The following is an 18,847-nucleotide window of genomic DNA, read 5'->3' as shown; positions in this document are numbered from 1 at the left end:
TTCAAATACGGAGACTGTCAGTGTGAAGCCCTCTGCCCTTCACCGCCGGGAGATGAATTTATTCCTCAGTTTTATTCCATCTGAAAAAAAAGAGCCCGGAGAGTAAATCGCTTTAACCCGAAACACGCGTGAGAGGAAGTCGAAACTCTGTGCTTCTCTTTTAAGGGCCTCGACAGGGAAGAGAGTCAGATAGATTTAATATGGGGTTTAATATGATGAATGAATGGATATTAATGTCTGATATTAATGCACATATTAGCGAGATCTCAAATTCACATGTCGTTCATTACAAAAATTTGCAGAACTTTTACCATAAGTTCCATAGCACCCACATTTACTGATAAATTCACAGTTAGCGACATTTACGTTTATCTATTGGTCAAATAGTACATATTCAGTAGTGCAATCCATAGGAGATTTATACAATATTTTAATCATTTTCCCCAAAATATGTATTTATATATTTTTATTTTTTTATTTTTTATTATGTTCTCGTCTTTCATTCATGAGATGCAAGCAGAACACATTTCTGCGTAAATAATTTGTTAAAATTTTATGTGTATTGTCACAGTTCATTGTGGCAAAATTTTAAATGGGGTTTAATATGATGAATGATGGATGTTTGGCTGAAATCAGACTGATATTAATATATTGGAGATATCTCAAAAGCATATGTTTGTTACAAAAATTTGCAGAACGTTTACTGTAATTTACATAACTACATTCATTATTGAATTTACAGTTACGTTGACATTTATCCATTTACTTTTATCTATTGGTCAAATAATATGGATTATACATTCAGTACACTGTGCAAATTATCATTAACAAATAATCCATATACTATACGTATAATAGACAATAAATTAACACATTTTATACAATATTTTAATCAATACCCCCAAAAATGTGTTATATGTTGCACATATTGTTCCCTAAAAAAATTTGCAGACATTTTTACCATAATATCATAATGTCCATCCTAAATCTTCCACCCCCACCCAAACTTATTGTTACATTTACAGTTACATGTATGCATTTACTTGTATCTATTGGTCAAATAATATGGATTACACAGCAAAGTACAATTTATTGATAGCAAATAATCCATAAACAAAATTACGGAGACTAAATGAACACATTTTATACAATACATGCACACAGATAAGTGTCTTCTGAATCTTATGTTCTTTTATATCTTTATGTTCTAGTCTTATTGGCCACATTCATGAAATGCAAAAAGTACAAATGTCAATGTGTAAATCACTTGTAAAATAAATATGTCTCATTCAGTTCATCTAGACCAAAAACTGACACACAAGTTTGTTCTGCTCACATTTCATGTACGAGACACATTACATGGTAAACAGAGAAGAGCCAAACTCTTGAATAAACCGAGTATCGCACATGTGCGTTGTGTGTCCAGGGCAGTCGGCGCGTTTGAACCCCACTCATCCACGCAGTGCACCTTGCCTCCGACATCTGAGCCCGCGAAGGACTACATCACACAATCACGCCACACTCCCACAATCCCTTTCTTCTCTGGCTGCTCGACTCCAAGCACACTCAAACAGCCTGCTGCACCGCACTGAGATCTTTCTCATTCTCCTGCGCATTCTCTCTCGCCCTTTTCCCGTCTCTCTCTCTCCAGGAACTCACGGCAGAGAGAGAGGAAAGAAGTCAAAAACCCGCGACAATGTGCCAGAGAAATATCAGAGTGTTTTTTTTTTCACTCGTCACCCAAGCCAAAGATGGGCCGTCTCCAAATCCTGCTGCCCTATCAGACAAATTAAAGTAAATCAAGCATGAAATGAAGCAGGAGAGCCTGGAGATAAGGTCCCTTTAAGTCCCTCACAGATTAGACCACTGAGAGAGAGAGAGAGAGAGAGAGAGATGGAAGAGAGGGACAGTGTGGAAGGAGAGAGGTGCAGAAAAGACCGGTTTGCTGGGTTCGCTGTGGCAGACGGTGCTTTTGATTACTTCACTTTGGCTCTGACGTAGAAGAATAGTGGAGCTGTTCCCTCAAAAGTCATTTTTCTGATAAAGACTTTTGTTTATTTTAGTGCTCCTGCGTTTTAAAGTGCTTTGGAGTATGACCTACTCCAAAGTGTCCTAATGTTCATTTGATGCATTGAAGTGGAACACTACAAAAAAAAAAATATTTGGAAAGAAAAATCCTTTCCGCAGCGTGATGTTGTAGTAGTTTTCTCAAACATTGATTGGATTGTAAATTGCAAGTTTGTTCTTAGTTTTAAATCAAAATGAATCCTTTGTATTTTCTTAATACACATTGCTGTTGTCATTGTGAATGATCTGTGCACTTTAATCCAGAGATAAAAAAGGCTTTGTAATCTTTTGTCAGAATGAAATAATTTGCTTCGCCTATAAAACAACTTTTCATTCCCGATGGTTAAAAATTAGTCCCATCCTAATTGTTCATTTTAATAATAAGAATAATAAAGAAAATTCTGTCATAATTTGCACACCCTCATGTTGTCCCAAAATTGTATGACTTCTGTGGAACATAAAAGATTATATTTTGATGTATGTTGGTTGCTAAACAGCTTTGGTTCCCATTGAGTTCAATTGTGTTTTATTCAGTGGAATTCAATGGGAGCCAAATTGTTTGGTTACCAACATTCATCAACATATCTTCTTTCATGTTACACAAAGTAATGAATGTCATATGGGTTTGGAACAGAGTCAGAAAGTAACTTTTCAATTAAGGGGCAATATTTGCCCCTGGGAATGCACAGCACAGCACTGCAAAAAAATAAAAAATTGAATAAATGAACATTTTTGTTCATTTTGGTGGCATTTTTTTCCACAAGCCCCTGTTTATTTCTGAGCCTGGTTTGGAGTGACACGAGGGTGAGTAAATGATGACATGATTTTTAAATGAACGATCTTTTAAAACCTTTAAATTTTCGTTATAAACCTATATGACTTTCTTTCTTTTGTAGAACATAAAAGAAGATATTTTAAAGAATGTTCATGCTGCTCTTTTCCATACACTAAAAGTGAATGAATAAAATGACCATAAAGCAGACAGAAATTTAAGTCGTTATTTACTGACAATCTTCCTTTTCACTGTAGCTCTCAAATTATTTAAACTAATTTTAGTTAATTGTATTTTTATTTAATTTAAAATGTTTTTTTATGCATAAATTCATTTACACACAGTTACAAAGACATATTTACCTGTTTTGACTGAATAATTTCCTTAAGTACAAACATATTGCACCATCTGTAAAGTACAGGTGTGCAAAATTCATGAATATCTAAATATATTTATATATGAAACATTTTTGAACCATGCCCCACATTGGTGCCCTTCTGTGGCTGAAGACATCTGTTAATCCAGAGAGGGGATGGGTGTAAAGGCTTAACCCTGATCTCCTGAAAGCACTGCCTCAAGATTCTATTTATCAATCCATCTGCCAGCATTTCGCATCTACTCCTGAAACTGGATAATTTAACACGCTTCTGCACTGTTCACATCAAAACTTCCAGCAGAAAGAGACTTAATCCACTTTATCTGAAGCCCTGTCAAAGCAGTGAGCGAAAGCCTAATCAAAGAGACAGGCAGGGTGACCCAGGAGAGGGTCCAATGGATGGGTGTATGATTTCTAATTGAGGGAGTCTCTCACACTAGGGCTTAGTCTGCTCATGGAGTGCTGTGGTGTTGAAGATCTCAGCTGGTAACTGTGTAGATGTAGGTTTAAACCCCATGAACTTTCAGCATTGTGCCCATGAGGAATGCACTAAACCCCAGGTGGATTTTCCCTGTAATTGAAATGCACATAGAATATATACAATATAATACACCATATGAAAGAACATACAATACAAAACAGAGTACACACATATATACACTGCTGCTCAAAAGTTTGGGATCAGTAAGATTTTTAATGTTTTTTAAGGGAGTCTGTTCTGATCATCAAGGCTGTATTTATTCAATCAAAAATAAAGAAAAAACAGTAATATTGTGAAATCTTATTGTAATTTCTAATATTGGTTTCCTATTTTAATATACTTTAAAATAGAATTTATTTCTGTGACGCAGCGCTGAATTTTCAGCATCATTACTCCAGTCTTCAGTGTCACATGATCCTTCAGAAATCATTATAATATACTGATTTATTATCAATGTTGAAACTGCTGTGCTGCTTCATATTGTTTTTTGGAACCTGTGATATTTTTTTCTTTGGCTCCTTGATGAATACATAATTAAAAATAACAGCATTTGTTCAAAGTAGAAATGTTTTGAACAAATGCAAAGTCTTTACTATGACGTTTTATTCATTTAACACATCCCTCCTGAATAAAAGTATTAATTTCTTTAAAAAAAGAGAAAGAACGAAAACATTACTGACCCACAAACTTTTGAATAGCATTGCTTATTGTAACACAAAATTTCTTTTTTAAATAAATGCTGTTCTTTTTTACTTTTTATTAATCAAAGCATCCCAAAAAAAATATCACAGGTCACAAAAAAATATGAAGCAGCACAACGGTATGCAACATTGATTATAAATCAGGATATTAGAATGATTTCTGAAGGATCATGTGACGCTGAAGACTGGAGTAATGATGCTGAAAATTCAGCTTTGATCACAGAAATAAATTACATTTTACAATATATTACAATAGAAAACAGGTATTTTAAATTGTAATAATATTTCAAAATATTACAGTTTTTACTTTATTTTTATCACACAAATGCAGCCTTGGAGAGCCTAAGAGACTCTTCTCAAAAACATTAAAAATCTTACCGACTTTAAAAGTTTGAGCTGTATTATACTTGGATGAAATTTTCTTTTAACATAACATCAAAAACAAGTTAGAAACCTGCTGAGCTGTTGTTTGGGTCATAACTTTAAGTTTTTTGTCTTCTAAGGGGAGCTGAAAATGGTTGGTGAAGGAGGAGAGAGAAGGATTTGTTCTTGTCAGGCACTTCTGCTGGGCACCACGTGGGGACCTTTCCCTGGGAAGATTGAGGCGGCCACAGGAGGAAGTGACAAGGTGGGTTCACTTATTTGTTATGAGGGTGAATTCAAAAGGCCAAATGTGGACATTTAAGGAATTCATAATTCTGAGTTATGAAACAGTGTATAGGTGACAAATTGTATTAAATATCTATAAATTAAATAAGCTATATGCTATTTTGATGCTTTTTTTGATGATTTTTTAATGCTTTTTTTAATGCACATTGGTGTGTCATTCGTTCATTTTTTAATACAATCGTTATGACGTAACTCAACATAAATATGTACTATTTTGGTTTAGCCAGGTCAACATAATGTTTTATTTCGTATGCAGTCTTAGTGAATTGTGGGTCATTACAGGAAGGCATAGAGACCGGATGGACCGATTGAGAGGAGAGCAAGGGACAGAAGTGAACTCTTTTGAATGCTTTTTGTGTTTGGAGGCCTTGGAGAAGGCGGTGTTGTGTTTTGGAGTGTACGAGAGGGAGCGCGAGTGTGTGTGTCATGGGTAATCTGTGCCCGTGGCAGGTTTACCCTGTGAAGCAGACTGGTATCGCAGGCCCATTGTTGTTGCTCCTGTCAGAGCGGGGAGAGGCCGATGGAGGCCTGTGCTGGCCTGATAAGAGGAAAGAGGATTCAGCGGAGAGAGAGAGACGGGCAGAAAGAGAAAGAAATGACTCAAGGAGAGTAGAGTGCTGTGTAGACTCTGTCTTTTTCATGAAGTATTCCCACACAGTCAGATCCGCGCAAACCTCTCTCTCTCTCTCTCTGACGCGCTGACGCTCTGACGCTTCTCTCTCTCTGACGCCTCAAAGTTCTCTCTCTAAAGCTTCAAGTTGAGGCTTTAAAAACAGACACCATATGTGCTGTAAGTGAGTATGCAGGTCGCTTTTTTACTGGTGTTTGTTTGTAAGACAAGGCAATTATTACTACTGTTACTGTCGCTCAAACTTAAAGGGACGGATCACCTCAAAATGAACATACTGTCATCATTGTCGTGCCAAATCCATAAGAATTCATTCATCTTCAAAACACAAATGAAGATATTTTTAATCAGATTTGAGAGACTCAACTTGCATTGAAAGAGGAACCCAGGTGAGCAACCAGTATAGCAACCCATTTATTGCAAAAATACCCTAGAAAAACAAAAATGTGAATGATCAGAAAATGTGAAATTGGTTTCCTGGGACAACAATCAATTATACAGTTAAGTGCCACTATATAAAAAATTTATTTGCAAAAAACGATAATTCAGTTTTTTTTTTTTTTTTTTCAAAAATAATGTTTTTATTGTGTTAATTAGCTGTATTTGTTTCGTTATTTTTTTACTAGGGTTGCAAAAAGTTCCAGTAAATTTCAGAAACTTTCTGGGATCTTTTGGAATCTTCCTTGGAAGGTTTTTTCCGAAAATGTTCCACCCCTTTGCAACCCTAATTGTTACATAATCAAAATAACCCAACTGCAGTTTGATTGAGATACACAATGAAAAAAAAGCACGATTTTTGAAAATTGTTCAAAACTGAGTTATCTGTTTTTGCATATGAACTCTTCATATACTGTATATACAAGTATTCCAGCGCGCCGTGTGATAAAAATAACAATAGTATTTTTCTCTAAACCTGTGGACTTAGTTGCATCAGTAGAAAAAAAAAAAGTTATTTGAGAGATGTTTTAAAGAAAGTAAATCATGAAGAATTATTAAAAACTGAAGTTTTTTTGGTAACACTTTACATAAAGCCTTTATGTATAATGCATTCTAATGTATGTTACAATGCATTATATCATTTCATAAATAATTGTAACCAAAGTTAAAATGCATTATAATATTTGATACTTACTTTTTATACTTTCTATAAGTGTAGTATAAATAATATAAATGTGGTTACAATTATTCATGAGATCATATAATGCATTATAATGTACATTACAAGGCACAATTAATGCATTAAAACTGCTTTTAATAAAGGCTTTAAGTAAAGTGTTACCCTTTTTTTCTTTAACTTGATCGATTACTGATTACACTGATCAATTAATCACAATAAGATCAGGAACATTTATGAAGTACGTAATCAAGTCGAATTTCACTTTCACCATTCCTTTTTTTCTGGAAAAATTAATAAATAAATAATGCATCTCCTTTAGAATTTCAGACGAGATTTCAACATTTTTTTAAGCTGTGCTCAGATTTATCAAGACACCAAATTCTGCAATCAAACAAGATTTCAATATGAATATTCCTGGAATACACTACACGACCTTTGCACAGATTTGACTCTAATTTACATTCTGAAGGAGTCGACTATAAGACAGGCCAGTTGGAGTCAATACATTTTACAGTAAATCACATATTGTATGATGGTCATTGGCCACAGATTTTTCGGCTTCAGACTGTGATTCCATACATTCGTCAGAGACCATCATCAACATGTCTGATATTTTAAGGCGATTTCATAACCCATATTGTTTTAATTTGTTTTGTGTCTTTCAGCAACAAGGCACATTCCTCTGTGAGTTTGTTGTGTTCAAAGCAACATGAAAAATCTGGTAGTGTGATCCTCAGTCGGCAAGTGTATAATGCTTTGTATAGTGCATTCAAGCCTCAAGAACACTGTAGAAAATTATTTGGTAACACTTTATTTTGATGGTCCCTTTTGAACATTCTGTTGACTATAAGTAACGTTGCACCTACATGTCAACAAACTCTCATTAGGGTATTACTGTCTGCTAACCCTAACCCTACCATTCTACTAATACACTACTAACACTCTAATGAGAGTTAGTAGACATGTAGGTGCAATGTTACTTATAGTCAACAGAATGTGTTAAAGGGACCATCAAAATGATTTTTGAAGTTGTAAATAAAAAAATGGAGTAATGGAGTATGTTTTACAAGAAAGTACAAATATTTCTTGTTTTTTCACTTCAAAATTTACTAGCAGTTTATGGGAAAATCGTTTTTTTTTCCCAATGAAGATTTATTTTGATTTAGTTTAGGTCTGCATTTATATGCATGGACCGCAAGCATATCCTCATGTCATCAGTTTGTACTAATTTCAGATGAATTCATCACAGCCCTTCGAGGTGAAGTGGATACGATCTCTGCTACCTGTAGGGATCGGGACATGGCCGGCTCTAGAACAGCATCATCCCTTCATATCCCTGTGGGGGAGGAAAGGGAACCCAATGCTTTCCAGACTCTGAGACGGTTATCAGTGCGCTTATCTCTGCTGGAGCTCGCGCTCCCGCTCTCTCCGGCCAAATCTGCATTGTTGCAGAATCGTATCACCTTCCTGCCAACTGGTCAATCCCAGACAGGACTTTGTCTAATGGCCTATTAGAAATAGAGAGAGATAAAGCATATTTAGCACACTTTTAACAAGAATACTTATTAGAGAAATAATGTACTTTAAAAGAATAATTTAATGTAATGTTTAATGCAAGTATTTAAATGAAATGTCTTATAAAGTATTTTAGTTTAAATTTCTGTTAATTGCAATTAGCTGAAATGTAGTCTTTTTAACCCGAGGCCCTGTTTACACTACTGCATGTAATCCTCGTCTACACTGACGTTTTCAGAAACGATCTCCGTTTACACTACACAACCGAAAACGCATGTCACGAGACCATTCATGCAGGTACAACCACAGATATGTATAAGACCACTGGAACCAGTTGAGCCCTTACAATCTGACTTTGCTGCAGCTGGAATTGAACTGCTGTTTCGTTTGGCCAGAGGAGAACTGCCCCCCCCGACTGAGCCTGGTTTCTCCCAAGGTTTTTTTCTCCATTCTGTCATCGATGGAGTTTTGGTTCCTTGCCGCTGTCGCCTCTGGCTTGCTTAGTTGGGGACACTTCATTTCCAGCGATATCGTCGACCTGATTGCAAAGACACTATTTAAACTGAACTGAGCTGGATGATGACATCACTGAATTCAATAATGAAATGCCTTTAACTGAAAATCTTTTAATTTTACATTATTGACACACTGTTTTCCTTTTTTGATATTGTGCAGTTGCTTTGACACAATTTACATGTTAAAAGCGCTATATAAATAAAGGTGACTTGACTTGACATATGTAAAGGTAGATTCCCTATTATTTAGATGGCGGACTCGTCTGTGTGCTTGGAGCGGTCGAATGGGGAATCTACCCATAAATATCTATGGGTACAATAATGCGCATGATGTTATTGTTTATACGGTCATTAAGGATACGCAGTGCGAATGTGGGCAGCCATCATTTTCAAAAGTCTGGCTCGTTTACGCTGAAACGCAACCCTTCAAACTAAAACGGGGCCAGCAGCGTTTTCAAAAGTCTCCGTTTTCGACCTCGAAAACACCAGAGTAGTGTAAACGATAGCCGTAACTGTAGCAAAAGTTATGCGTTTTAAAACGCACTAGTGTAAACGGGGCCTAAAGTACATCTTGATATGTAATTTCATAATTCTATTTTTTTTATATATGGTTTGTATAGCTGCTGTACTGACAAAGATTAATGTAATTTCTATTGAATTTATATTTGATGTATTTATATTTCTAAAAACATTGTGTAATTTTAACATTAAAATATTGTAAAAACGCTACTACTACAATGTTGAATTTTCTGGTTTATATTCCAATTTTCTTGTTTGTAAATGTTTGTGAAATTTACAGTTTGTTCTGTAAATGTGTTTACAGTTTTTCTGTATTATTATTATTATTCTGACAACGACAGCTGCCAAAATTGTTTCTTTAAAGCAATTTTTTTATTATTTGTTTTTACCATGTAATTACATCTTTGTAATGGTGAAGTTGCAATTTAAAAAACAAAAGATTATTAAAACAAGATTTAAAATGTACTTTAAAATAAAAGGCTTTATTACCTTTGGCATTATTACAGAGTGTACTTAAGCGTGTAAGAAACAATCATGAAAGTGAATTCTCTTGAAGTACACTCAAGTTGCCTTTAGTTTATTAATATTATATTATCTACAAGCACGTTTTTTTTATTTTTTATATATATATCACAAGTGCATATTCAATACAATTACGTGCACTTTTTCACAAGGGTATATTTTGCAACATTACAGATATCACACAATTGTGTGAGCATGCCTTTTATTTTTTTTTTACAGAAATATCCATTTAATTCAGTCATTCTGTTTTCAGTTATGAAATCAAATCCTCCACCCATCCTTTTGAAACCTCAAGCTCTTTAAATTCCCCGTGTGTGGGTGTGAGGAAGCTGTGATGCTGTGATAGAGGGCACAATGCGTCTAAAGATCAGTGCTCAGCATCCGCTTCTTCTGTCTCCAAGTCCATGCCACTCCATTCTGGATCCCAGAGCTCCCAAAGGATGAGATCTGATCAGGTGAAACATTCATAGGCTCTCTAACAACGCAGCCATTCAAAGCAAACGGGACGGGGTGTGGCCTGCTCGCCCCTCTCCTCACACACATACTTGGAGATATAGTCTTTGCGAATGACGAATTCATGGTTGAAGTTGATTAAACAAGCTCACTTAGACATTGGATAGCTTGTCCACTGACACTGATGCATTTTGCACACAAAAAATGCCAAGTTTTGGGTTCAAGGCCGAGGTCAGTCGCTGTATGTGGATCAGATGTCTGTTCTGATGTGGAGGAGACTGAGGTGTGTGTTTTGTGTCGCAGGTTTCGCTGGGGCTGTATGGAGGTCCTCGCTGGCTGATGGACATGATGTGGGTCAGTGCAGAGGATGGAAAGAGCAACTGCGCCGTGTACAGCAAAGGTGAGAGTTTATTCTTTGGGCTGACTGTTCTTGGTCTTCTGTCAGGCTTCTGTGCTTGAGAAAGTGTGTCGCTGAACGGGGGGGGGGGGGGGGTATTTTTTATCATTGTTTTATTTTGCTTCCATGCAATCATGATTAATATCCATGATTAATATTTATTTTATATATAAAAAAAATTCTATGATGAAAAAAACTAAAACGGCTCAAAACTAAATTATTTTTCTATTTTACTATAAGTAGTTATACATGAAAGTACACTTTTGTGTGTGTGTGTGTGTGAGAGAGAGAGAATATAAAAGTCTTTACTATTTCAAATAAATGCTATTCTTTTGAACTTTTTATATTCATCAAGTATCCTGAACAAAAATGGCTCAACAATAAAAAATAAAAATAAAAAAAAATATATATATATATATATATATATATATGTATACACACATATTTATATACACATATACACACACACACACTTTACAATATATTCAAATATGAAACAGTGAGCATAAGAGAAAGTATTCTTATAAAATCTCGTAACCCCAAACCTTAGAAAAGTACATATATCTGTGTTTTTATTTTTGGGAGGGTGTTCCTCATGATAATATTTGAGGTTATGTGGCATCTAAAAGTTTAAAACCTCCTCCACTACCATATTCAGATGACCTCAAAGCTATATCACACATGGACTGAAAGCCACAGCTCAACTCTTAACTCAATTTCATGGGATCTTAAACCCCCATGTCTTGACTTCATATGTACAGGGAATCTAAAAAAAAAACGTGCCCTTTTCTGAGATAAAGCCATGCCCCGTTTTTAACCAAAGAAGAAAAAGTGAGCGGTAATAACTTACCATTCCACGAACAAATGCTCAATGTTTAAAGAGCAGAAAGATAACTCTTTGTTGCCGGCGCTCGCTCTCCTTGACTAGAAGTGATATTTCCGCTAAAGTGCTCCAGTTTTTTATTATCTGCAGGAGCTTAATTGATTAATCTACTTACAGTACATGTGTAAATTCAACAGAGAACAATCCCTTCTCCATTCTGAAAAAAGACTTGAGGAAATGAAAGACTTAAAAGGCCTTTATCTCACTTATCTGAGAACACGGAGAAATAGAATAATGGTTGAACATCTCCAGCAATGTCAAAATTCATTATCAGTGTATTCAAACAGCACCGCCCCCCTGGAGGAGTGCACGGCACTGCGATTGCATTTAATTAAAAGACAACGCTGATGAACTGAAGGGCTTTCAACGGAGAAGTTATTAAGGAACTGAAAGGGGGTCGGGATCGATTAGGCCGGGCTGCCGGATATCTGGCTTACTGTACTCAACCAGCTTGCAGAGTTTCCCAGCGCTGGTCACATCAAGAGGATTTATACTGTATGCAGATTATAGGATGTATTCACATATTCTGGATTGGGGGATGAATTATCATAGAATACAATGTTGGTTTTCACACTTTACTTGCTTGCTTGGTTCAAACCCGAGTATCTTACTGGTCTGTTTTTTTTGGCTCTGGGGGCCACTTAAATTCATGGGGCCTGGACAAAATTGTTGTGTTGGTTGGGTTTTGACAGAATTCACAAGTCAATTCAATTCCTATTCATAAGGTTTTTATTAGATTCTGATTTGAGATTGATTTGTATATAGATTCTTTAGGGAGAAAAAATCTCTCAATTAATGCTGTAAACTATACAGAGTACTCTGTCAGTTGGTACAATACTATGATATTAAAGGTTAAACTTAACAACAGAGACCAGAATTTGTTTTAATTTAATTTTGTTGTTGAAATATAAACTTTTAACATTTGGCTGTCATAAAAACTTGATTTCATGATAGGTTTATTCAAACAGGCATATCATTAGTAGGTAATATAGTATAGTGAATATATTTAGCAAAATGCTGAAGTAATTCCTGAGGTAAATGTTTTATGTGATATTATTTGCAAGCTGCTTTATTGACCTTTTTTGTGTGGTTGACAAACGTATTGAGCGATTAAATCATGATACATTTTAGTAAGTTATTCAGTTTTTTTTTCAACATACTTCTGATGTTCATTCATATTTATTTCATGCTGTAACTTGTACAGTGCCTTGCCAAAGTATTCATACCCCTTAATTTTTTCACGTTTTATGTTGCTGCCTTATGTTAAACTGCTCTAAATTACTTTTTTTCCACATCAATCTACACTCCATACACTATAATGGTAAAGCAAAAAAAAATTTTTATTAAAAATAAAAAAACTTAAATGATTCCATTGCATAAGTACTCATACCCTTATCTGGGACAGTTGGAATTTATCTCAGGAGCATTCATATTACTTGTAGGTGTTACTAGACTTTGAGTGAAGGTAACCTGTGACAAATTCAATTGAATGGGTATGATTTTGAAAGGCACACACGTCTTAATAAAAGGTCCAACAGCTGATAATGCATATCAGAGAAAAAACCAAGCCCTGAGGTCAAAAGAACAGTCTGTAGAGCTCAGAAACAGGTTTGCGTCATGCCACACGTCTGGGGAAGAGTTCAGAAAAAAAAAATCTGCTTCATTGAAGGGTCACAGAAGCATGTAGTCTCTGTTACCCTTAATGGAAGAAGTTTGGAACAACCAGGACTCTTCCTAGAGCTGACCTCCTGGCCAAACTGAGCAACTGATGGAGAAGGGCTTTGGTTAGAGTGGTGACCAAGAAGCTGATGGTCACTCTAGTTGAGCTCCATGATCATATGTGAAGATAGGAGAAACCTACAGAAGGACAAACATCACTGCAACACTCCACCGATCTGGGCTTTATGGCGGTGTGGCCAAACTCAATCCTCTCCTCAATGAAGACAAAAGAAAACAGACTTGGAATTTACTAAAACGCACCTAAAGGACCCTCAGACCGTGAGAAACCAGTCCAGAGCATTCAGAACCTCAGACTGGGCAGAAGCTTCTCCTTCCAACAGGACAAGGACCCTAAGCACACAGCAAGAGTGGCTTATAGGCAACTCTGTGAATGTCCTTGAGTGGCCCACACTGTATAAAAAAAAAAAAGTTGAGCCAACTTAAATTTTTAAGGCAACCAGCTTCAGCTTTTTGAGTTCTCTCAACTTATTTTTGTAGGAGATTCTCAACTTTTTTGTTGTATAAACTTAAAACAACAAGTTGAGAGAACTCAAAAATCTGCTGAAGCTGGTTGCCTTAAAAATTTAAGTTGGCTCAACTTTTTCTTTTTCTTTTTTTTTTTTTTACAGTGCAGCCACAGCCTGGACTTGAACCCAATCAAATATTTCTGGAGAAACCTGAAAATGTGCGTCTGCCCCCCATCCAACCTGACAGAGCTTGAGAGGTGAAGAGATGAGGAGACAAATGGCAGATAATTGCCAAATGTTGATAAGCAAAGCTAGTCGCATCAAACAAAAAAAAGACTTGAGGCTGTAAGGGTACTTCAGCTAAATATTTAGTTAAGGGTATGAATACTTATGCAATTAACTTATTTGAGTTTTTTATTTTTTATAAATTTATGACAATTCTGGTTTTGCTTAGTCATTATGGTGTATGGAGTGTAGATTGATGTGGGGGAAAAAGTAATTTAAAGCAGTTTAACATAAGGCAGTAACAACAAAATGTGAAAAAAATGAAGGGGTATGAATACATTCGCAAGGCAAGTTTTTACCCCATACAACACTGAACTCTGACACTATGAGGCTCCCCACACCCCCAGGACCTGCCACCCCCACTAACTGTTACTTGTGCAGCATTGGACTGATCACTACCTCATCCAGCATTGACTGCAAACTACCTCCTCGGATAGTCTCAAAAAAGACTGTTCTCCTGTCAATTTAACAGACTGACAAGCTCTTTTTGCACTACACATATATCTGCACAGTTTTTGTTTTATTTAACTGGTTTGCACTCTATCTATTCTGCCATGTGCCTTATGTCACTTTATCTATCTTTTTTCTTTTTCCACAATGTTCTCAGATTGATAAGCTCTTTTTGCAGTACAAATATATCTGCACAGTTTTGTTTTTATTTGCTTTTTAACTGGTTTGCACTATCTGCCATGCGCCTTATGCCACTTTATCTATTTCTTTATTTTTCTACAATGTCCTCATTTGTATAGCTGTAGTTGTATGTACATATGTTTAAACCGTATTATCTGTATTTGAACGCGTTTAATGTTAACTGTAGGCACCAAGGGTCTGAGAGTAACGCAATTTCAATTCTCTGTATGTATGTGCCGTACATGTGGAAGAATTGACAATAAAGCAGACTTGACTTGAAGGCACTGTATTAAAGTGGAAGATATGATCTTTTCACGTGAGGTATCTACAGCGATCTGTCATGCCACATTAAAGAGCATCAACACATTATTCATTGTTGGAATTTAGTGATACAATTGATAGATTGATTTCAAAAGAAACAAATCACAAAGCTTATTGTGATTATTGGATGGTATTAGTGCTGTCAAACGATTAATCACGATTAATCACATCCAAAAAGTTTTTGTTTACATTATACAGTATATATGTGTGTGTGTGTGTACTGTGTATATTTATTATGTATATATCAATACAAACACACGCATATACAGTGCATAAGAAACATGTTATGTTTATATATTACATATATTTATATATAAAATATAAATATATACATTTATGTACATGTAAATATTTTCTAAATATCTACTGTGTGTGTGTATTTATATATATCTTTCAAGCCACCTGACGGACAAATAAAGCAACCAGTCACAGTTTGTTTTGTTCAGCGTCATGTATGTTTAACATGGGGTAGTTCACCCAAATATTCTGTCATTAATTACTCACCCTCATGTCGTTCCAAACCCGTAAAACCTTTTGTTCATCTCAGAACACAAAGAGCTTTCTGACCCGAGAGCTTTCTGACCCTGCAGACAGCAACGCAACTGACACGTTCAAGGCCCAGAAAGGTAGTAAGGATATTGTTAAAATAGTCCATGTGACATCACTGGTTCAACCGTAATGTTATGAAGCTACGAGAATACTTTTTGTGTGCAAAGACAATAAAACCATCGACTTTATTCAACTATGTCTTCTCTTTTGGGTCAGTCTTCGACACACGTGTACCACGCATGCGTAGAACCCAGATGTGCTGCGCCTGGTTTGCAAGCAGAGGAATGCACACGCATGCATCGTGGTACTCTCATGAATAGTGGCGGACTGACCCGGAAGAGAATACATTTTTGAATTAAGTCGTTAGTTTTGTTTTCTTTGCACATAAAAAGTATTCTCGTAGCTTCATAACATTACGGATGCACCACTGATGTCACATGGACTATTTTAACAATATCCTTACTACCTTTCTGGGCCTTGAACGTGTCAGTTGCGTTGCTGTCTATGCAGGGTCAGAAAGCTCTTGGATTTCATCAAAAATGAAGATGAATGAAGGTCTTATGGGTTTGGAACGACATAAGGGTGAGCAATTAACGACAGAATTTTCATTTTTGGGTGAACTGTCCCTTTAAGTTGATATCCCTACAATTACAGACCAGTGTGCAATTCATTCAAGAACGAGGTGATAATGATATAATGATAAACAATCATTGTCAAAGTTGTAAACACAACGGCTGTCTTCATCCATGAGAAGGTTTGGCATCACAATGGCTTTGTTTCCAGGTGGACTGTTAGGAAACCCATACTGGTTGACCGCATGGGGAACGTGTCCCCTTGAGCGTCTATAGTGGTTCTGGTCTGGTGTTTTCTCTAACAGCATTTGGGTTGTTGAATTGTCTGATATGAAATGTTGCGTCGATTGCATTCGGCACACGGCTCATGAACTGATGAGTTCCCGCGAAGAGGGCAGTAAAATTCTTAAGCGTGTGTTTTATATGTGCTCTCTATCCTGTCAGAGGGCTTTGGGCTTATCTTGAGTGAATGTCGAGGCTGGAAATGTCAGGCACGGGCAGAAAAAATATGAGATTATGAAGCTGCTGGATGTTGTCATGGGGTTGTGATGCGTCATAAATCCTGGTTTGATGGCAGTGGATGTCTGGATCAGGAGGGACACGGCTTAAGGACTGCAGAGACTCTGAGCTCTGCCACTGAACAGGAAAGAGGTTTATTCTGGTCATTAGACGATGTAGACCTCATCTTTTGATTTATCATTCCCCCCACCCTCCGATTTTTGCTCTCCTCACTTCATATTTCATGCTGGCTGTCTCTTTCTCTCTCCTCCTCTGTCTCGTTTCTTGATGGACTGATATCTGACAGGCTTATGGCTGTCTGTGATGGGAAGGAGCAGCTTTGTTAAGGTGAATCTGGGGTCAGCAGAAAGAAAAAAAAAGTCCTGGCACACTGCGGCAAGAGGAAACGATGGTCGTTGGCTTATCACTTGTAGTTTTCTGTGATAGCACTAGTGGATAGCAGCCAGAAAGCCATGCAGAACATTTGTAATGCTGCTTAAATGTATGTCTTGAGAATTTGAAGTTCCTCCACCTAGAAAATCAGTCCGCCTAAAATGATGATTCAGCCAACCTTATAGATCAAATTTTAATCGTTTCATGTTTATTGAATTAGTTATTGAAAAATTAATTAGCTTTGCATTTATGTTTTTAGACTCTTCTTTCTCCATACAATATATTCCAGGACTTCTAGTTGTGTGTAATAGCTTTAGATGAGGAACAGACTGACGTTAAAGTAATTATTTACAGAAAATCGAAGGGAAAGTGGAAAGGACTTGTATTTCAGTCAGTGTTTTTTAATTATTTTATTTAGTCCTTTTATGGAGCATGACAGATGTGGTCATTATGATGTGGAAACGATTCTTAAAATTCTTAATTTTTATATTTTGTGTTGCATAGAAAAATTAAAAGCTTGCTGGTTTAAGTAATATTATAAAATCCCCATCTATTTAATAAAGTTACACAGAAGTCCTAAGAGGACAAAAATGTCAGTGGCAAAAACAGTCATAAAAATATTATATAACAATATTTTTTTTTTCAGTTTTCCCTGACATCAGGATATCAATCCCGATCACAACTGCACATACCAAAATGCATTCATTTTCAGGATTTCAACCCTTTAAAAGCCAGTTTGTTTACATAATGGCACCCCCCCACACACACACCCAATCAGTCACTTTCTATATAATAAATGCTAATGCAGTTTTTGGAGATTATTACAATCTTGGATATGTCAATGATTAGCAACAACCAATTTTTAAATTTTATTTATGAATTCATTTATTTTTGTGGAACACGCACACAAATGTCTCAGTAAAGGCATACAAACCACACTCTGGCATCCATACTAATACACCCATACAATTATAATTAAATCATTTTTTTTTTCAGCAGAAGCAGGAAACAAGTAAAACGAGTATTTCCTAGATAAAAAGAAAAAGACAAACATGTCCCTAAGGACATTTTTGGTGAATTATTTAGTTATGTTATTATTTTTGAGGATCTAAAGCAGCAATAGTGCATCTATCTACCCGGGGTCTCGAGGTTCAGGGTTACAGTGTAATGTCAGAGAAATTTCAGTTTGATTCTCACTGAAGACGATGCCAGAGACAAAAGTTTAATTGAGTTTCCCGAAACCAATCGGGAGTTTTGCTAGAAGGTAGAAAAGCAGAAGCACATAATCCTCTTCCCACTGAGGCGCTCGCTTGAGGGGTATCTCTCCTCCCTTTCTCCCAATCTCTCCCTCCTTCCGTCCCTCCCACCCGCTCTCCTGCTCTATCCCATTACCTGGAAAAAAACAGAGGGTCCCAAGCCACAATACTGAATACCCCAAGATAAAAGCAAACATTTCCATCTGAGATGTGTTTTATAGAAGCTGCAGTTGTTTTTCAGTCACAGATCAAAGTGTCTCACCGGTGTGACTCTCTAGGCTGCTCTATAGGGTCATAAGCGTCAGCTAGAGGACACTCATCTGAGCAGCAGAAATCTTCCCTGTGACATCTGCACTCACACAGAAGGAAATCTCAGAAGGAAATGTTTGCTTTTATCTTGGGGTATTCAGTATTGTGGCTTGGGACCCTCTGCTTTTTCAAATCACCCTGGTAACCGTCTATTCACTCTGCTTCCATCTGGTAAGCGCTTCTGTAGCCTGATGGCAAAAACCTGAGAGACTTAGGAGGAGCTTCTTCCCCCA

At 36.4% G+C, this 18,847-nt stretch overlaps 1 protein-coding gene across 1 annotated transcript in view; it reads left to right on the top strand.

Annotated features, from left to right (window-relative positions):
* Nucleotides 1-18,847, top strand: part of LOC306847399 (zinc finger protein ZFPM2-like) — a gene marked incomplete at both ends in the record, with an annotated part of 63,148 nt that overhangs the window by 30,030 nt on the left and 14,271 nt on the right. Inside the window, 2 exons of the mRNA XM_079381327.1 lie at nt 4,901-5,025; nt 10,639-10,735. Of these exons, the coding sequence (XP_079237453.1) occupies nt 4,901-5,025; nt 10,639-10,735 (222 nt within the window). The remainder of the gene's footprint in view (nt 1-4,900; nt 5,026-10,638; nt 10,736-18,847) is intronic.

The sequence above is a fragment of the Barbus barbus genome (genome assembly GCF_936440315.1).
Source record: "Barbus barbus genome assembly, chromosome: 27".
NCBI lineage: Eukaryota > Metazoa > Chordata > Actinopteri > Cypriniformes > Cyprinidae > Barbus > Barbus barbus.
The sequence above is the reverse complement of the archived record's forward strand: the minus strand, read 5'-3'. Positions and strand labels throughout refer to the sequence as shown.